The sequence below is a fragment of the Carya illinoinensis genome, chromosome 15, assembly GCF_018687715.1.
Source record: "Carya illinoinensis cultivar Pawnee chromosome 15, C.illinoinensisPawnee_v1, whole genome shotgun sequence".
Lineage (NCBI taxonomy): Eukaryota > Viridiplantae > Streptophyta > Magnoliopsida > Fagales > Juglandaceae > Carya > Carya illinoinensis.
This window is the reverse complement of record NC_056766.1, coordinates 29010438-29032254: the sequence shown is the minus strand read 5'-3', so window position 1 is coordinate 29032254 and position 21817 is coordinate 29010438. Positions and strand designations below refer to the sequence as shown.

The window sequence follows — 21817 nt, the reverse complement described above, 5'->3', positions numbered from 1 at the left end:
ATGGAACAATTCAAAGAAGGGTGTCTTCATTGTTAAGAGTGCCTATTACATGGAAAAACAGAAGTGGCAGAGTGGGGATTGTGGTATTTCTGAGCAGAATAAATGGGATGATATGTGGAGGAACATATGGAGGCTTAATATCCTTATTACTGCTAAAATTTTTTTTTTGAAAAGTTGTGAATAATATTCTGCCTACAAGGTTGCTGTTATACCATATAAGAGTGGTAGAAAGTTCGAAGTGTTCAATATGCCAAACTGAAGATGAACCAATTATGCATGCTCTTTGGAGTTGTCCAGCTGCAAGGGATGTGTGGGGAGAAAGAAATAGTGTTGTCCATAATTGGCCTATTTGTGATAGCAACTTTGTACATTTGTGGAAAGATTTATATATAAATATACAAACTGAATGTATAGGAAGAGCAGTGGCTATAATGAAGTACATATGGTCTAGAAGTACATAATGAAGTACATCTCAATTTGCAGAGATGTTTGAAAGCTTTGCTGAATCCCTGGCCCCAGAAGAGTTAATCACCTTTGCCATCACCTCATGGCACATTTGGAAGAGAAGAAATGAAATGGTCTTCAAAGGAACCCTCACGCACCCATCTAATGTGGCTCACCAATCCCAACAACTGGCAGAAGTCTTCTTACAACTCAACCTACAAAAGAAGTTTAAGCTAGCTGATCAACTCCAACAATCACAGTGGGAAGCCCCTCCTCAAGGCAAAGTCAAGCTCAATTGATAAAGGGCTGTGTAACGTAGGAGTGGGTGCAATTATTAGAGATTGGGAGGGCCATGCACTAGCAACCTTCAAAATAAAGCAAGACCTCTTCCTGGACCCATTCATGGTTGAAGCATTTGCAGCCCTTCAGGCAGGCATCTTCTGCAAATCTTTAGGCCACCAGCATATCATTATGGAAGGAGACTCCCTCCTAGTAGTTGCACGACTCAACTCACAAGCAGATGACCTCACCTATGCAAGCCAGCTCATTTATGATACTAGAGGCATTCTTAATACTTTCGAATCTTGGTTAGTAAGGCACACTGTTAGAGCAAACAATGTAGTTGCTCATGCCTTGAGCAAGGATGCTCTTAGCATCAGTGGTTGTACCACTACTTTTGATTCCATCCCTTCTTGTATTCGAATTATGGTTTGACATTATTAATACAATATTTCTTTAAAAAAAAAGGAATAATTTTAATTTTAATAACAAGTTCAAAAGTCCAAGTAGAGTTTTGCAGGGTACTATGAATGAATTGAAAGACTTTTATGATGCTATGCAAATAAAAGGAAGAGTAGCTCAACAGAAGAAAGAGAGTGAAAGGGGTGGCAGATGGACTAAACCAGAGGCAAACTAGTATAAAGCAAACTTTGATGGTGCTCTAGATGTGGAACAAAAAAGGATGGGGATGGGAATTGTAATAAGAGACTGTAGAGGAGATGTTATTGTTTCCTTATGTGCAACTAGAAGATATGTGAATTCTCCCTATATCGCATAAGCCAATGCCTTATGGAGGACAATGATGTTGTGCTTAGAAATTGGAATCCACGAGGTGATCATTGAGGGAGATGCAAAGGAGGCTATAGATTCTATTAGAACTGAAAGAGAGGATGAATCTTGGAGGGGCCAGCTCATAGAAGACATAAAACATAAGTGGAATAACATTGGGAGATGGAAAATTGGATTTGCTCGAAGGGAAGGCAATGAGGTGGCTCATCATCTAGCGAGGTTGGCATTGCAGATGGATGGGGAACATTGTAGGCTAGAGAAAGTCCCTGATTGTGTTTACCATTTGGTTGTAAAGGATAAATTTTGTATTGATAACAATTGTGAAATGAATAAAATGCAAAAAAAATTAAAAAAAAAAAAGAATTAGAAATTAGTACATTTCATAGGGTTAACCCGACCCAAAAATTCTGACTCGATTTAATAGACTATTGTGACGCCCCCAAATCCCCACGCCCGAACACGGGAAAATCGAGACGTCCGGATGGTGATAACCCGGGTCACCATCCTATCGACGGGTGCCAAGTGTGTGCAAAGGCAACATATGTGCACAAAGAAACACGCAGCGGATAACGAAAGTCATAACTAAGTACCAGAATTTTTTTTTCTTAACGTAATACAAGCTATTTAAAACATACATAAATAAAATATTACAAAAACACAAATACAGTTTTAAACCAAATATAAAGCATAACATCAGCAACCCGGCGGAGCCGCATCCTCGAGCTCAGCCTCCTCCTCTTCATCCTCAAAACCTGCACCAAAAGCTACGGAACCAAAAAATGGTACCGCAGGTAAGTAAAACCCAAACACTACCAGATACAAAGACATAGAACTCAAACAAAATGCATGAAGCATGCCCGATGCACAAAACCCAAAAACATAATTTTCCACACACGCCAAAAATCCCATTTGGCCCAAAAACACCTATTTTCCAAAAACCACGCCAAAAGTCACATTTGGCCTCGATAACCGTCTCAAACCAAAAACAATTTTATCCGTATGCACCATGACCTCCCCTAGGGGTCATCCGCACACCCTGGCTCCAGTGCCACACCGCAGAGTACCACCACGCATGTGACACCTAACGAGCGATGCCCAGTTCCACGCCCCGCGTGTTCGTAGCCAAGCATCCTCTAGCCCTCACCAGCGAAGGGCCACGGAGTCGGTGCGTAGAGCGATGCCCGGTTCCGCGCCCGGCGCGTTCGTATTCAAGCAACCCCTAGCCCCCGCTCCCGTCGTCTAGCGACAACCCAGGGGACATCACTCAGTTTATTCCGCTCCCGAGTGACCAGAGGAGCTCCACCGGGATAATACCCCATCCCGGCTTGGGGTCCTGATACACACGCACCCGTAAGACCACTTACGCCAATACACAGGCTTTTCACACTATTTCACAAACACACGTGCATGCACCATGCAATGCCATAACAATGCATAAAAATAATCCAACAACTTAAATCAAATAAACAGGCAACTCCGTCCTCCATCCATCTGACCTCCGAACTCTTCGGACTCAGTCCGGAATCAACAACCAGCAGATAAAATAAATTGAATGAGCAATATATATTTAAATCTGAAAATAGGGTTTGGAAAATACTTACAGCGCTATATGGTATTTTTAGAAAGCTTGCGGCGTTGCAAACGGCGGAAGAAAAACAACGTAACAGTGTAATTTACACTGTTGCCGTGGGTAATAAATTACCCATTTTCGAACGGGGACAAACCAAGGCACGAAATTGATAGGGAATGGTCTTGAGATATTTATGAAGCTAAAGGAAATGAGTTTTGGCCGTGGGTGGGGGTGGAAATGGCGGTCGAAGGCCAAAAAGGGGCTAAACGGAGTTGAGCTCGTGGGAGCTGCTCCGGCAACGGATCGAGGCCGGAAATGAGTGGTTTAGGTCGGCAAGAGGTAGGGGAAGAAGCTGTGAAAAGATGGTGGCCGGAGGTGGTGCGACGGCGCCGGAATCGGTGAAAAACCGTATGGCTTGAAAGAGCTCGTGGTGGCTAACGATGGCTCGGATGGAGGTGAAACTTGGTGGGGATGTTCACCGGTGAGAGGGGAAGAAAACTGGGTGGGTGGTGTAGGCCACGCCGCCGGCGAGCTGCGGTTCTGGGCTGCGAAAGCAACCGGCGACAGGGGCAAAAACAGAGCAGGTGCAGCGACTTCCGGCGGCTCTCGAAAGCTAACGGCTGGTCCGATGGCTCTGAAAATTGGTGGGGATGATCTCTGGTGGAAGGGGAAGAGAATGGTGGTGACGGTGCACCAAACGGTGGCCGGACGGCGGAGAACTGGCCGGTCAAAGTGGAGTCGACGGGAATGAGAAAAAGGGGCAGCTGTGCGTACGTGGGAGAGAAAGGAGAAGAAGAAGAAAGAAGAAGAAAAGAAAGAAAAAGAAAGAAAAAGAAGGAAAAAGAAAAGGAAAAAGGGAAAAAGAAAAAGAGGAAAGAAAAGAAATGAGGTCCAATCCTCACTCCGGAGACCAAAAACCGATCCGCCGAAAACGATATTAAAAACCGTAAAACGATTAAAATAAATTAAACACATCAAATAAATTAAAACCAATTTAAAATACATTAATTTAAAATAAATAAACCAATATATTAATTAAATTAAAAACAACCCTTCAGTGAAAATACACGTAAAAACGGGTCATCATATCCTCCCCCCCTTAAAACAAATTTCGTCCCCGAAATTTGCAAGATCAACCACCAGCGCCAAAAAGATACAGAATACAACTCTGAATATAACTGAGAGATACATATCATCGACAACTCCCAATAAATCTAATGGTTATTATCTTCACACCATAAATTACTAATATCCACGACGTCTCTGCTTTACCTTCCAAACTTTCATCCCATTCCAACTTTGGTAACTTAATAGCCACTTCCAAAGTTAACCATCCATAAACCAAATTGCACGATCAAAAGATTAATCTCCCATTAAAACTTCGAATCACTACTAATCCTTCAAAATCAACACAAAATATTGAACTTCTAAGAATCTCCAAAAATCATGCTTTTGCGCGCACTCTGATAACTCACCAACATACATAAAGGCTATATCCTCAAAAATTAATATCATGAAGTACAAGCTCAATCCACACCTAACCACAAGAAAACGTTTACCACATTTTCATAGAAAATCATATACTTCCAAAAACTACAAATCTCCACTCATTTCTCAGTTGGCCATCGCTGCCCTAAACGAAAACCAACATTCCGCAAAAATACATCAATTGATTGATGATGGAAACCAGTACTAATCAACTTCCAGGCTCCAATTGGCAAACACATAACATCATCCCAAAATACACCTGTCTCTTCTAAAGATAAGGAACATCTCCAAAAAGCCTAAATCCTTCCCAGCCAACCAACGAGAGCGCCTATAACCTCTATCCGATATCCCACACTTCAAGCTCATTTCCTATATTTTGAATAACATCTAATCTTGCAATAACTAACTCACCATAAACTACCATTTACTTCACCTAGACATAATCGAAACGCTCTTGGTAACTCACCCACCTACTTGTACTCTCAAAAACTCTAGTTTTAGCACAACTAATTTCTTCATAGCACTTCACAAATAAATCTCAAGACAGGCCATACTGTTTAAATCTTCAATCCATCAAAAACTATTAAACAACACTCATGGATCCTACTGCTTTATTACTTCATACACCACACATGGTGACCTAACGATCTCTTTCAAGTTAAATAACCATATCCCCAATTCTCCCAATTGAATACTTGATCTCCAAAGAAAAGCATAGCCTCACCAATTTAAATTCCTATGACTTCAAGTCGCAATTAATTCTCAAGATGAATACAACAGTCGTTTCAAACCATCATTCCAATGGGTAACCCGATTCGACTGTACATTCCGTTCAACTTACCAAACGACCCAGAGCCAAAATCTCTTGAATTTAATATTATCACACAGATTCCTCTTCAACTCCTACCAAGCCAAAAATTGCTGAAACTAGGACCAGCACTCCCCGGAATCCATACGCACTTACCATTACTACTCATCGATCTCATGCACTCTTAGCCAACACCAAAAATCATTCAAACGTACAAGTGATCCATTATCACATTTCCATCACCTAGACTTATATCCTCAACTCAACAAGAATCATTCCTGAATCTACTCAACTTATATCCTTAAATCAGCAACTAGCCATTGCTTAAAGTTTGGTACCGAGAATGACCTTAAACTTGTTAAGAATCCATTCCCAAAAGTCTACGAATCGTATAGCCTCAAATTCAATCGTATTCAATACCAACACAAAATCTACTATTTCCAACACCCTGATGGACCTATATCTTTCGAATCAATAGAATCATTTCCTAAAATCTGCCACTACAACCTCGAGTTAACAATAATTATTTTCTAAACTAGCTCGATATCTTCAATCCTCAAAGAAATACACGAAATAGATCATTACCGCTAATCCTCAAAGAAATCTACTCTAGAAAAATTTTCATATCAATAACTTAACTCTAATCAACCCCATTTTAATGGTTACAAACTAATCACTCACAGAGTAGATCAAGCTACAGCACTAAGTCTGTAAAACTAAGAACTCAAATCCAATTATAAATCAGTCCTTCAATTCTGCAATTCTAAAACCTTAAATCAAACAAGAATCATCTTCCGGAACCTCTAAGATTAAAGAACTTACATCCCATAAAAGAAAAATCGACTCTCAAATCCTTTAAATTCTAAAACATTAATAGATAATAAATCATTTTTTTTTTGAATTTCTCAAGATTGGTAGCTTTAATAAAAAACATTCACCTTAAAAGCTTGTAAAATCTAAAGCCCCAATTGTCACAAAATTATTCATCCGAATCACGAAATCTAAAACTCAAAATTTAATTATTTCCCCCCCAAAGCTTGTCGAACCTATCACCTTAATTACCATAAACTTATTTTCCTAAAATCTATAAGGCCCCAAACTTTAAAACTTTAATGAAATTTCATAAAATCTACCCTTGAAATTTGTTGAACTTACAAACTACTACGCTATAGACCATTTCATAAACTCCTCGGAACTAAAGAACTCAATTATTCTACTTCCCTAAAAGATCACCCAGATCATGCCATGACTCTAGCATTATGAGTCTCCGTAACCTCGCCTCCAACAGTACCAAGAGTCACTGCATACATTCGAGCCCGAGCTAAATGCCTCTGGTTAGTTCTACCACTGCGACGAGCTCCACGGCTTTCTTGAACTCGACTAAGGCACTCACGAGCAAAATGCCCCGTCTGACCGCATTCAAAACATTGATTACTACCCAGACGACACTCACCCTCATGAGCTTTATTACATTTGCCACAAACTGGAACTCGGCCTCCCATACGCACTCCCGAGGCTGTTTATGGTCGAGTCCCGGCCCGCTGAACAAACTTCTGAGGCGAACCCGAACTACTTCCTTCACCAGTAAAACTCTACCTCTTTTGTCCTGAAGGGGAGCCCATATTCAGATTATTCTCTCGCTCTACAAGAGTGACCACATCCACTAAATCCTGAAAAGTGGATATCCAGTGGCTGACCACCATTCGGCGTATATCAGAACGTAGACCCTCCTGGAAACGCTCTGCCTGCATCTCCTCCGAGGCGATGAGGTGGGGAGCAAATCGCCCAAGTTCTATAAATTTTCGGGCATACTGTTCCACTGTCATGCCCCCCATTGGACCAAATTTGAGAACTCTCTTGCCTTTTGCTTCTTTACCGATGCGGGAAAGAAGCGGTCATTAAACTCTTTCTTGAAGCGCTACCAGGTTACAGCGGCAAAAGACCCCAATCCTTAAACAAAATTCCCTTAAACACATCCTTAAAGTTCGCTGAACCTACACTCTCCTATCCTATAGCCTCGTTACATAAATTCTACAAAACCTTGACCTCAATCATCTTAAGTGACTTAAAGCTAATCCCTCTCCTCATTGCTACGTAAGTTCCTGCCTTACAAAGATTGCCTAAACCATGACATTCCCTTCAGACCTCAACATCATACAAGCAAACCACATCGCTAAAAATTCAAGCCTACTACACTAAATGTTCTTGCCTAATAATAGTATCCTCGATTATACCGTCTTCCTGCCACAACACAACATTTGACCCCCTTTAAGAAAACAAATAAAACCAACAACATAAAACCAAAAACTCAAACCAAACCACATAACAAGAAAACATAAAAAAGAAACCAGCATCCAATAACACAACTAAATAAATACATACAAGCAAACGAGCCCAAACAAATAAAACAATTAAAACATATCAAACAACAACTTTACTTAAAATAAATTTTAAAACACAACTTTAAAAACATTCTGCTACTACCTACGGGACATGTGGTTTTACCCAGAGCCAAACTGCTCTGATACCACCTGTGACGCCCCCAAATCCCCACGCTCGAACACGGGGAAATCGAGACGTCCGGATGGTGACAACCCGGGTCACCATCCTATCGACGGGTGCCAAGTGTGTGCAAAGGCAACATATGTGCACAAAGAAACACGCAGCGGATAACGAAAGTCATAACTAAGTACCAGAATTTTTTTTTCTTAACGTAATACAAGCTGTTTAAAACATACATAAATAAAATATTACAAAAACACAAATACAGTTTTAAACCAAATATAAAGCATAACATTAGCAACCCGGCGGAGCCGCATCCTCGAGCTCAGCCTCCTCCTCCTCATCCTCAAAACCTGCACCAAAAGCTACGGAACCAAAAAATGGTACCGCAGGTAAGTAAAACCCAAACACTACCAGATACAAAGACATAGAACTCAAACAAAATGCATGAAGCATGCCCAATGCACAAAACCCAAAAACATAATTTTCCACACACGTCAAAAATCCCATTTGGCCCAAAAACACCTCTTTTCCAAAAACCACGCCAAAAGTCACATTTGGCCTCGATAACCGTCTCAAACCAAAAACAATTTTATCCGTATGCACCATGACCTCCCTTAGGGGTCATCCGCACACCCTGGCTCCAGTGCCACACCGCAGAATACCACCACGCATGTGACACCTAACGAGCGATGCCCAGTTCCACGCCCCGCGTGTTCGTAGCCAAGCATCCTCTAGCCCTCACCAGCGAAGGGCCACGGAGTCGGTGCGTAGAGCGATGCCCGGTTCCGCGCCCGGCTCGTTCGTAGCCAAGCAACCCCTAGCCCCCGCTCCCGTTGTCTAGCGACAACCCAGGGGACATCACTCAGTTTATTCCGCTCCCGAGTGACCAGAGGAGCTCCACCGGGATAATACCCCATCCCGGCTTGGGGTCGTGATACACACGCACCCGTAAGACTACTTACGTCAATACACAGGCTTTTCACACTATTTCACAAACACACGTGCATGCACCATGCAATGCCATAACAATGCATAAAAATAATCCAACAACTTAAATCAAATAAACAGGCAACTCCGTCCTCCATCCATCTGACCTCCGAACTCTTCGGACTCAGTCCGGAATCAACTAACCAGCATATAAAATAAATTGAATGAGCAATATATATTTAAATCTGAAAATAGGGTTTGAAAAATACTTACAGCGCTATATGGTATTTTTAGAAAGCTTGCGGCGTTGCAAACGGCGGAAGAAAAGTAACGTAACAGTGTAATTTACACTGTTGCCGTGGGTAATAAATTACCCATTTTCGAACGGGGACAAACCAAGGCACGAAATTGATAGGGAATGGTCTTGAGATATTTATGAAGCTAAAGGAAATGAGTTTTGGCCGTGGGTGGTGGTGGAAATGGCGGTCGAAGGCCAAAAAGGGGCTGAACGGAGTTGAGCTCGTGGGAGTTTCTCCGGCAACAGATCGAGGCCGGAAATGAGTGGTTTAGGTCGGCAAGAGGTAGGGGAAGAATCTGTGAAAAGATGGTGGCCGGAGGTGGTGCGACGGCGCCAGAATCGGTGAAAAACCGTATGGCTTGGAGGAGCTCGTAGTGGCTAACGGTGGCTCGGATGGAGGTGAAACTTGGTGGGAATGTTCACCAGTGAGAGGGGAAGAAAACTGGATGGGTGGTGTAGGCCACGCCGCCGGCGAGCGGCGGTTCTGGGCTGCGAAAGCAACCGGCAACAGGGGCAAAAACAGAGCAGGTGCAGCGACTTCCGGCGGCTCTCGAAAGCTAACGGCTGGTCCGATGGCTCTGAAAATTGGTAGGGATGATCTCTGGTGGAAGGGGAAGAGAATGGTGGTGACGGTGCACCAAACGGTGGCCGGACGGCGGAGAACTGGCCGGTCAAAGTGGCGGCGACGGGAATGAGAAAAAGGGGCAGCTGTGCGTACGTGGGAGAGAAAGGAGAAGAAGAAGAAAGAAGAAGAAAAGAAAGAAAAAGAAGGAAAAAGAAAAGGAAAAAGGGAAAAAGAAAAAGAGGAAAGAAAAGAAATGAGGTTCAATCCTCACTCCGGAGACCAAAAACCGATCCGCCGAAAACGATATTAAAAACCGTAAAACGATTAAAATAAATTAAACACATCAAATAAATTAAAACCAATTTAAAATACATTAATTTAAAATAAATAAACCAATATATTAATTAAATTAAAAACAACCATTCAGTGAAAATATACGTAAAAACGGGTCATCACAACTATTATGGGGAAAATGGAAGCGGAAGACTTCCATTTTTTTTCGTATTTTTCGAGTCTATTCAATTAATGACTAATACCCGAACAAATTCTAAACATGGGTACTAGAAACGGAAGACCCTCAGTCCCTCGCACACACGGCACACCATCTGAGCTCTCTGTCTCTCCCACTCCTAGTGTTTGTCGCATAGTACATATGAGTATTTGACCTCACCCTCATTGTCTCACAGCCCATCTGTGCCCCTCTCTCATGCTCTCTGAGTCTCTCTCTCTCTCTCTCTCTCTCTCTCTCTCTCTCTCTCACCTAAAGGTATGAATGATCTATGTGCTTTTGGGTATTATAGGGTTCCTGGGTTTGGGTCAGATGCAGATTTCATAAAACTTAAAAAAGAACAAGGCAATGGAACATTCTCTCTGGTCGTAAAGTTAGGATACTTCGCGAGCCCATAACCTAGCACCATGCGGAAGATCACATAGTTGGCAATCAACAATCACTAAGCATTAGGATGAAACTGCATCGAAGCAAGCCCCAAGAAGTCCAAGACATCTCTAATAGGGCGATAGAAGGGGAGGCGCAACCCGTTGGCAAAACTCACAAGGAAGAGCGCGACTTGGAAAGCTATTCTAAATGAACCCACCGTGGCATGATACCCAGGGATGTCCAGAATCACCTACTTCAGAATGTTGTAGGTCCTCTTTAATGCGTGAAGATCAGAAGTAGAGACTGACGACTCCCAGCCCTAGCCCATGAAGTACAGAGGTCACTGGCCGGAGGACTGAGAAGCATGTTTGGAAGCCATTTGGAACAAGTAAGGAAAGAAGAAGAAGACTGGGAGCAAGGCAAACAATGAAAGGGAGAAGAGAACCAGTAAGAGGAAACACTAAGAGGAGGATATTCAAAGAAGAAGCAGTAGAGAGAGGACAACAGCGAGAGAGGTGCATTTAAATAGAGGAGTGGGTGTTTGGATTTCCCAACGCCCAGAACTTACAAACACTAGGAAAGGAGGCATCGGGAGTAAATCCTGAAGCTCACATTGCAAGTAATGTGTAGGGTGGTAAATCGTCGAGCACTACTCGAACATGGATGCCAAAGCATGACGTGCATGGGAAACATGGGCCAACCACGACCAAGTAGTAGCCTGTCCCCCCCCCCCCCCCCCCCTTAGGAATGACAGAAACAGCTAACGTTAATGACGTGGGAGACAAATCGTTGCATTATGTAACGACCCACAATTAAACACAATGAGAGATTTTTAAATTCCTTTATCGTGTAGGAAGGAGAAGGGACATACTGTGTACAATGCGGCTAGGTAAAGGGAGGCATGACACAAAGGACCTTGCAACCAAAATGGCGCACGGTACAGCTCGACCTACTATATATACACACAAAGAATGCAAGTAGACGGAGCTCTCTCTCTCTCTCTCTCTCCCACACACACACACTCCTTCAGTTTACAATACGCTTATGCAGTGAGAAATGATTTTGACTTAGGAATCGGAGGTATTCTTTACCCACTGAACCCCTCTCATTAAGTCTTGCAGGAACAAAATGACAGAAACACCCCATTGCCCAAGGTACGAAACATGACATCAACATCGGTAATGAGTGAGACATTTCATTCCCAATGTCAAGGGAGAGGGTGAGAGGAATCCCCTTTTGTACAACCCAATTAATTATGTGTTGGACGTGGTAGAGCAACATTTGCCAAACTCATCTCCCGTGATATTTAGAGAAAGAGATTTCACAAAATTAAAATTTACTAATTAAAATAGTTTTATATAATATGTGATATCTATTTTATAATAAAGAAAGTTTTATAATATGATATATACGTCAGTTTATAATTTAATTTTATGACCATAAAATATTTAAAAAAAACATGATAATATAATAAATCTTACCATAAAGAGAAGGAACAGATAGTCAGTAGATGGTATATTATTAAAACTGAGGATTCAGGAACTAAATTATTAGCGTTAAAGTGTGTGCATTTATATTAATATATTATATATTTTTATTTTTATAAATGATGCGTAGTTTATGGTGCTAGTCATTAGTCAATGAGTGTTGAACAAGCAGGAGGCATCTTTTTTTTGGGTTGGGGGGGGGGGGGGGGAGGCATCTTTTTTTGGGGGGGGGGGGAGTAACGTACGTTTGTTTTACTTGTGCATGCATTCTTCCCCACTTTGCTATGAGTAATATAAAAGAAAATGTAGCCTAATGCAAATAAAGTAATGCATAATTTAGTTAAACACGCGGGTATACCCGATACCGTATAGAGATTTCTATCACGTGTGAATACTCATATTCTATGGAAAATGCTGCTTTGCCGTCTGTAGTGTACCGCTACAGTGTATCGCTTGCTTCTTCTTCTTCTTCTTCTTTTTTTTTTTTTTTAATGATTAAAGAAGTAATTTTAAGTGTATTGGTATATTTTTTTATTTAATGATTAAGAAAATAATTAAAAAATGTGAAAAAAAAAAACAACTGAGCAGTATGCTTAGTGATACACTACAGGCGGCACAGTAGCCGCATCCATATTCTATTTATGTTTATAATAATTAAGATTTACATATTTATTTGCAAGAGAGAAAACACAAAAAAGAGTTATGCTAGTTACACCACATACTAGTGTCATGTAAGTCTATGTATATAAAAAGAAATGTCGTGGTCAATCCATAAAATAATTATAAAAAAATTACTTTACATATTGACGTGGCTTAATGTAGTACTATATTGGAGTACTGTAAAATTCTTTTTATAATAAATTTGATCTTTATACCATATCAAGTAGCATAGATTTATATATATATATATATATATGTATATATATGTATGTATGTATGTGTATTTGCAATTCTCTTTTGTATATCTATCAGTTATTAGAAAAAGAAGAAGACCTAAACACATATTTTGAAGATTCTTGTCTCACCCTAATCTCTCCTTCATTGGACTTCAATCTCACCTCGATCTATTAATTTATAACGTGGATGAGGACTCAACCCAAATTCAGGAAGTGGTATTTGTTAGAAAAAATAATAGCAAAAAGAGATCGAGAATTGCCAATAATGAGGCCATTGTTAATATGTCTCTTAAGGCAAATATTGCCTCCCACTCAAGAATTGAGTTTTGTAAGAGAAAATATGACAATTATGTCTCCAGGATATAACACTATTTATATAATGTGCAGATTGTAAATTTTAAACACTAATCTTAAAACAAACAGATATAAAAAGTAGCAAAAGATGCAATATTTCATTTGACTTTAAACAAAATAGGTAGAAAAGTAATTGTCATTTACAGTTATTAATAAACAAAACAGTGCTAAGTGCTTCTAAACCGTCAATGTGTCATGCACGTGCTTGCAGTCAATGCTTGTGACGCTACTATTATGTGTCTATTCTTATATTGTATTTTATATATCGTGAAACTCATTCACTTATAAATCACTAAAAGTTTACTTGTCTTTTCAATGTACGACTAACAAAAAATCAAATTGGAGGAAACTTTAAAAGATAATATTTATTTGAAATAATCGAACAGTATTTGAATAAAAATCTTTGTTGTTTATAAAGTCCATCCATCTGAGATACCTCTTGTGTGTCTTGTAGAATAATAATGTCTAGCCATCTGGATTTAGAATCTACCTGGAGCTGCAAGCTGGCCATGTTCACCTTGTAATGGTATAGCTGGTGGTGTTTAATCTTCAAAGCAAATAGAATAATGCTCTACAGAAGAAAGTTTTCTTCAAGCATTAATGCTAGCTCTCATGTATTAAATCCTCCATGGATACAACTTACAAGCATCTTGTACAAGAATTTGTTGCTTGGAGTTTTAGACACACTAAGAGGGATTTGAACATGGCAGCACACATGCTTGCCAAGAATATCCTATTGAATGAGTTTGATCTTTATTATTTAGAAGAGATATCTAATTGTATTAGACATATTCTTCAACTAGATCTTTGTAACAGTATGTTTAATCAATGAACGTTTATCTTGTTTTTAAAAAAAAAAAAAAAAAAAAAATTCCTCCAAGATTAGATGCTATGTACAGAGATCATGTTTTTCTGGGTTACAGAGAGCTAGTTGTCTGATTGGGGTAATAATGAAGGTATGACCATTTTCTCCTCTGCTTGCTTATGTGTCATATCTTCTTGTTGGCTATGTTCCCTTGTGGCATTGTGCCATTGTGCAGGAAATATGCTATTTATTTGGCTATGCCTGCTTCAATCAATCAAATGAATTCTTGTCTAGTCGTTAAGCGTTATATATATAAGAATTCTATTACATATAATAAGTTAGGTTGTGTTTGGTTAACGAATCTAATCCAACTCAACCTAATTCATCTCATCTAATTATTATAATTTTCTCAATTTTTAACATAAAATATAATAAAATTTCAATTTTTTCAAATCTTAATTCAACTTTTTAAAATTTTAAAATAATAATAATATTTTAAACTTTCATATTAATTCATCTCAACTCGACCCATTATCCAACCGGCACATATCACTTTCATGTAAAGTAAATTATTATGTGCTTGCATATAGTTTATAAGATTAAATAAAGAGTAATGTTACTCTGCCAACCACTATTTATTTTTTTAATTATTATGTAAAATAATAATAATAATAATAATAAATTAAAATTTATGAACGGTGAAAATGAAGAAAAAAATTCATTAGAGATGATATAATTTTCCTTAAATCAATTGAATAGTGTACTATACTAATGCCAACAAAATACCGCATAGTTTTTGGAAAAGTCTTCCAAGGAAAAGTCCAAATGAAACATGGTTCCAGATCGAATTTGATGCTGACCTGCGACCCACCTCTCACTTGACTAGTAGCTTTGCAGACAATCTCAAATCAGTTGTCTTTCCAGTAAGTAGCGGGAAGAGGAAGACACTAAGGAGAGCGAGCGAGTGGGTGGAAATGGGCTGGGCTATAGCTCTACACGGCGGAGCCGGAGACATCCCACTCTCGCTACCACCGGAGCGTCGCCAACCGCGTGAAGCCGCCCTACGCCACTGCCTTCAGGTCGGCGTCGATTCTCTCAAGGCCCAAAAGTCCCCCCTCGACGTCGTCGAACTTGTGGTGCGTAACTACGCAAATTACCGCACTCCACTTATCAACTGTTTTCTGTACATCTCAGTTCACTCAATGCGTTTATGTATATATATCTGTCTATGGCTACATGTATCTTCCGTTGTTGGTTTGAAACTGTCGGTGTTCTCGTCTTTTACTTTGTATGTTTAACTATATCAATGGTTGGATTTGTATAACTCGGTTATCTATTTACTTCATTTTCCTAATGATAGTTACTGATTTTGGCTAGTTCGATCGTATTTATCTACCTCGTACTAGTTCTTTGTTAAATTGAACGGTTCTGTTGTTGACTTGGGTCTTTGGTGTGATGAGGTTGATTAGAAAACTAGTATTGGATATTCTTTAACGGAAATTATCATTAGAAACTCTTTAGTACTACTTGGCTGGTTAGAATTGTTCCGATGGTCTTCTATGAACATATTGCCTCAAATGATATTCGGGGGGACTGTTTTCAAAACCTAATCAAATACACTGTACACTGCGGTGGACCCAATCTAATTTCTCTGATACAATATCGCTGTATCAGTTGATGAAGGGACCAGATGAAGAAGAGAATGTTAAAAGATACACACACACACACACACAGAGATTGGTTATAGATTAGCATCTTAACTACAATTGTGAGCTCATAATTCTATAGCAGAGTGCTATGATGAGAATAATGAAGTTGACCACTTTTGTACGAGGAAATACCCCATCAGATCTATAATTTGTGTTCATTCAAAGGAAGAGTTTGTATTTCTATTTCCTCTCTAGGTGAAGGATTTTGAAACATTTTTCATCACTTATTTCACTTACTGTTATACTTTTGATGATTTTCCATGTGTAGGTTCGTGAACTAGAAAACAACCCGCACTTCAATGCAGGTAGGGGATCTGTCTTAACCACTGAAGGCACGATTGAAATGGAAGCTTGTATCATGGATGGTAAGACTAAAAAATGTGGGGCTGTCTCTGGGCTCACTACTGTTGTTAATGCCATATCTTTAGCACGGGTGGTCATGGAGAAAACTCCTCATATATATCTTGCTTTTGATGGAGCAGAAAAATTTGCACGGGAACAAGTGAGTGAAAGTCTGACTATGATCACATTTACTGTTCTTGAGCTTATTATATTGTAACTCTACTTTTCATTTCCAATTGAAATCAAATTGCTATAAGTTTCCTTAGATGTTTTCATGCCTGAAATGTCTTTATTGATTTTATGATTCTTATCCACAAAATAATAATGCATCGTGCTGATAGATATTACTTCTGAAAAATGTAGAATCCACAGTTCTAACAGCATCTATTCTATGTGCTTGGCCACAGTTCTAGCATTACAACACTAGCATGCACTGCATACATGTTTTGTGTCCTCAATCCCCCCTCTCACTCTTCTTGTTCAAGACATTTCAGTGTGGTATGCATTTTTGAGTCTTCTGTTTCCACTCATTTTAAAAACCCAATTTTGTTGCTGTACTGTTACCACAGTCAACATTCTTAATTTTTCCCAGGATTTGAGTTGTGAAAAAAAAAAAAGGAAAGAGCAATTAAAGTTTGATATGAATCTGACTTTATTCATTTCTTGTGCAATGTCTTTTGGTAATTTTGCAAATCATATAGATATTTTTTTTGTAAGTAAGAAATTTATTAGTAAACGTAATTAGGCATAGCCCAAATACACAGGAGACACCTAATTACAAGCTAACCCTGAAAAAAATTACAAAAGTCATTAAGCAAATTATATAGATATTTAGTTGAACTAATCTTTTCCATTCAAGAAAAGGATTAATTCTCTCATTATGGGTGGAGCCCCATTGGAATATTATAAAGAGCAAGTCAAATGCTTAGGTCAGTGTATAGGAAAATGGATGGTAAACCATTTGTAGAGTATGGATTTATAGATCTAATTAAGTTCAACCTCGTGTAATTTGCTTTCATTACGAGGGTAGGTCTGCCAAATTGAGGCTAAGAAGGGCCGAGCTTCAAAACTTGATCATATCCATATACAGTTTTGAATTCACAAAAAAAGCAAACTGGCATTGCTTTGGGATTATTATCTTGAATGAAATTGAATGGTGATAATTAATAATATTAATAATGATTATAATAATTGTTATAACACTAGTCATCTTAAAAGCTTAAGTTTAAATGGTAAATTTAACAACTTAACCATTATTTAAATAACCCTTCTCACTATGTGAGGCACAACATGTATGATTATAACTTTTTCAAAGGTAAGGTAAAGTGGAGTCACTTTAACCATAAATACTAATAGCAACAACAACAACAACAATAATATTAGTATTGTTGTTTATTCAAAAAAATATATTTTAATTGTTGTAATCTTTATTATTGGTATTCGATTGCTCAGTGTATGGTTTATGTTCATCAAAGATTTATGTGATGACGACTTCTTGATTTTTCCAGGGTCTTGAAACTGTAGAATCAAGCCATTTTATAACTCCAGAAAACATTGAGAGGCTAAAGCATGCCAAAGAAGCTAATAGAGTTCAGGTATTTTGTTCTCTCTCTTTTTTGGGGGTGTTGATGAGAAGTATCCTGAATTTGTGCTTTGAGTCACTCTTACGCTGTGGATGGTATTTCCTCAATCACTTGCATGGTGCATTTCACTACCATAATAATTTGCACATTGCTAGCTATCCATTTCTAATGGTGAGGACCTATAAATATTTTTGAATTTCTTGTACGTAGAGCAACCTAGCAAATCATTTGTAGTGGGGGATTTTCCAAGTGTCTAAAGTTTTCATATCTATAACCTGCATTTCACTTCCACTATGCCTCAAAAGTATTTTGATTAGAAGCTGGTAACTCTTTCATAAATGTGTGGTTTGGATAGTGTGATGAGATGAGATGGTTTTAGATGAAAGTTGGAAGTTGAATAAAATATTGATAGAATAATATTTTTTAATATTATTATTTTTTTGGGATTGAAGTTGAATTGTTTATTATATTTTGTGTGGAAACTTGGAAAAATTGTAATGATGAAATGAGATGAAACACTTTCACTATCTAAAGGGGGCCTAAATGTACAGATTGATTATACACAACCGGTTGAGAAAGAAACACCAACTGTGGATGGTGATAGCCAAATTGGTACAGTTGGATGTGTGGCTGTTGATAATGACGGAAATTTAGCTGCTGCAACTTCCACTGGTGGACTGGTCAACAAAATGGTTGGTAGGATTGGGGACACGCCCATCATTGGGGCAGGGACATATGCCAACAATCTTTGTGCGGTTTCTGCCACAGGGAAAGGTGAAGCAATAATACGTGGGACTGTTGCAAGAGATGTGGCTGCCCTTATGGAATTCAAAGGTCTTTCTCTCAAGGAGGCTGCAGCTTATGTTGTAGAGGAATGTGTGCCAAGAGGCAATGCTGGCTTGGTTGCTGTGTCTGCCAAAGGAGAACTCACGATGGCTTTTAATACGACTGGCATGTTTCGAGCTGCTGCTACTGAAGATGGGTATACAGAGATTGCAATTTGGCCTTAGTCGCTAAACTGATTGCTTGCTTTAGGTGAGTTTCAATTACTTGAGTACAACAAATTGCTCATGGTGATCCCCAGACTTATTTGGGTTGCTATCTTATGAACTGTCCAATATTAAGCAAACACATTGTTGTGTGGTTACAAAGTTGGGTAAGTTTTTTTTATTGAAATTAACATCGTAGGCCACATTTACCTACTCACTCACTGGCATTGTGTAGGTATGGAATTGCAGAATCAAGGCGTCTTGATGTTTGAGTAGATATTTGTGCACTTAATTTATTTTGTCGAGAAAAAAAATCCAGAGAAAATATTTTGTGTTATACCACAAAATATTTGTCGATAGTGTGGTATTTGGTATTTGTAAGTTTTTTGTAGTTTGAGGGTACAATATGTTAGTGTTGATGGTTTAGGGTGTAAAGTGTTAGTTGGATGATGAATAGGATCCCTACACTAAAATGGTAAGCAGTTACAGATTCTGATAAGTCTTATTTGTGTTTACATTAAATACATTTGGTTTCCACCCTCATATTCATTTGGTTAGAAAGGTGAGATGATTCCTATTCTCCCCTCAGTACACTCTAAGCTGCCAACATATTTCAAACATAATAATTGAAGGAACAGTGATCCTAAGAAACTTAGCTCATGGATGAAACGTACACTTGATACTTATACATTTTTCATTCTATTTGAGCTGATCACAGCAGTTATATAGACCTTTCCCATGCTTCCAATCCATAGGAATCAGTCGTTCTTATGCTCCCTCATGATGTACAAAGATTTATTGCAACGTTTAATCCCTTTTCGCTCAGTAGGGATATTGCAACTTTTAATCGGTTGGTCTATATATTTTTGAGTTTTTCTAAGAAATAATAAGATTGTTATAATTTTTCTGAGAATTTGAGATTTTGTTTAAAACAAAAATATTAAAGAGAGATTTTTCTATGGATTTGAAAAATATATATAGAATAATTTTGGGGGGTGGGTGGTGGCCCCCGCCAGCACCCCTAGATCTTTTCTTATTTATTAATTTATTTATTTATAATAACATAATCATTTTCATTTCAATAACATCGTTATAAAGAGTTACAATTTGGTTTCATGCCAAACAATTTGGGAAACATACTCAGAAACTGAATCCTACCAAACTATTAAACTTTCTACATACCATGCATATTTTGCCATTGCATCAGCTGCAGCATTAGAAACTCTACTAGCATGTTGAATCCGCACCTTTGGCATCTATTTGAGCAAATCTTGAATAGAGAAAATTAGATTACCTAGTGGAGACATGGAATCCCCTTCTGCCAATATAGCATTAACACTCAACAAGGAATCAGATTCCACAATTAGCACCAATACCCATCGGAACACACAGTTGCAGGCCTCTCAAAATGGCAAGTAATTTAACTTCCATTGGATTTGAAATCTCTGGTTCTTTGCTACAAGCTGCCATGATAACACAGTCTTTCTCATCTCTCAAAATGACTCCAATTCCTAACTTGCTCAACTCATTGAAAATTGCTCTATCTGTATTGAGTTTAAGAGCACCTATAGAAGGAATGACTATATGCATGGTAAAGGTTTCAAACACCCCACGAGTATAACCCAAACAGCAAGGAATGAAATTCTGTCCTTCCATGAGGCATCCTTGCCACAACCAACAGAGCAATTTCAAAGAAACCAGAGAGAAGCTAGGTGGCAGAAACCAGCAGCAGGACTCTATAAAGCCAACTGGGATGCGGCACTGAGAAAGGAGTCAAAGAGAATGGGGCTGGGAGTAATCATTCGAGATCATAATGGCAAAGTCATGGGCACACTCAGGGCAACTCGGGAAGCCACAGAAACCCCTTTTGAGGCTGAAACACAGGGCCTATTACTAGCAGTAATCTTCTGTAGGGAGCTTGGGCTGAGAAATTTAGTACTGGAAGGAGACTCAAAGCAGGTTATTGATGTGCTTCACACGGAGGGATCCAATTGGAGTAAAGGGGGACTGATGGTAGAGGATGCAAGACATATTTTGAATACTTGGAGTCAGTGGTCGGGAGTGCATGCATGTAGAGAGGCGAACATGGCAGCACATGAGTTAGCTAAATCAGCTCTCGGTTTCTCTGTAGATCTATATGATATTGAAGAATGCCCCTCGTGCATTCAGTCAATTGTAGCTACTGAGATGTTATGAACTTGGTTTATTAATGAAATCAGGTTTCTCCTTTCAAAAAAAAAAAAAAAAAAGAGCACCTATAGAAGGAGGTTTCCAAGCAAGACTTCCTATCACCTTCTCCTGACTAACTACTTGAAGAGCATGCGAGTCCTTCAGCATAAAGAGAGCATAGTCTACAGCTTGTTGTGGGCAGCAACCCTAAATCTGCCATACAATATATATATATATATATATATATATATAGTTTGGTTATCGAAGTTGTTTTGTCGAATCATTTTTTTTTTGTCTCCGTATAAATAGTAGCTTTAGGACCAACATCAGGTATTTTAATGGGAGAAGTTTTTATTTCTTCTCCTCGTGAGAAATAATGATTGTCTCAAAAGGAAGGAGCTAGATTTAACCATAGCCTTGGCTTCTTCCTTGACAAAACTAGCTTTAACAACATTTAAACTATGTTTATAAACATAGTAATTTTTAAGAAAAATCAAATAAAAGTATATGCTTCTAAAGAGCATACATTTTTTCTTTCAATTTTCTTTCGACACATAATTTTTCAGAATTAGAAAAAATGGCATGATAAGGTTTTTTCTCTTATCACGGTTTTCAACAGAATTATAATCTTTAAACAAAGAAATCAGATAAATTTCAAAAACTTTATTGATCACAGTTAGTTAGCTGTGATAAATAAGTGCAACCATATCCGAAGTTGTAAGTGATATAGATGAAGCATCTTCTTCTTCTTTATCAGCTTCTTCCTTTACAGATTTACCTTTGGATGTTTCAGCATCCTTGGTAATATAATAACCAGAAGTAACTTGAAAAGAAGTAGAAACTTCTTTCAATCTTAAACTAGAGTTGACAGGATTAGCTGTCAATAGCTTGCCATTGTGCAAAAATATGTTTGGATGCAATATTTTCAATATT

At 38.7% G+C, this 21817-nt stretch overlaps 1 protein-coding gene across 2 annotated transcripts; it reads left to right on the top strand.

The window, feature by feature from the left end:
• The first annotated feature begins 14981 nt into the window (after positions 1 to 14981).
• On the top strand, positions 14982 to 19214 carry LOC122296173 (isoaspartyl peptidase/L-asparaginase 1-like). Of its 2 annotated transcripts, XM_043105639.1 has the most exons (5): positions 14982 to 15228; positions 16070 to 16303; positions 17652 to 17738; positions 18278 to 18761; positions 18951 to 19214. In XM_043105639.1, the coding sequence occupies exons 1-4, from the start codon at positions 15067 to 15069 to the stop codon at positions 18734 to 18736; spliced, it is 942 nt and encodes a 313-aa protein (XP_042961573.1). In that variant the 5' UTR covers positions 14982 to 15066; the 3' UTR covers positions 18737 to 18761; positions 18951 to 19214. The 2 variants fall into 2 exon arrangements, with proteins under 2 accessions (XP_042961573.1, XP_042961572.1); XM_043105638.1 differs by having other exon boundaries at positions 18278 to 19214.
• Positions 19215 to 21817: the final 2603 nt, after the last annotated feature.

What these genes read in the sequence shown, in the direction of transcription:
- LOC122296173 (XM_043105639.1), top strand. Translation starts at nt 15,067, where the DNA reads ATGGGCTGGGCTATAGCTCTACACGGCGGAGCCGGAGACATCCCACTC. An exon ending in AAAAATTTGCACGGGAACAA is followed by an intron (nt 16,304 to 17,651) that starts GTGAGTGAAAGT and finishes TGATTTTTCCAG; the next exon opens with GGTCTTGAAACTGTAGAATC. An exon ending in AAGAAGCTAATAGAGTTCAG is followed by an intron (nt 17,739 to 18,277) that starts GTATTTTGTTCT and finishes CTAAATGTACAG; the next exon opens with ATTGATTATACACAACCGGT.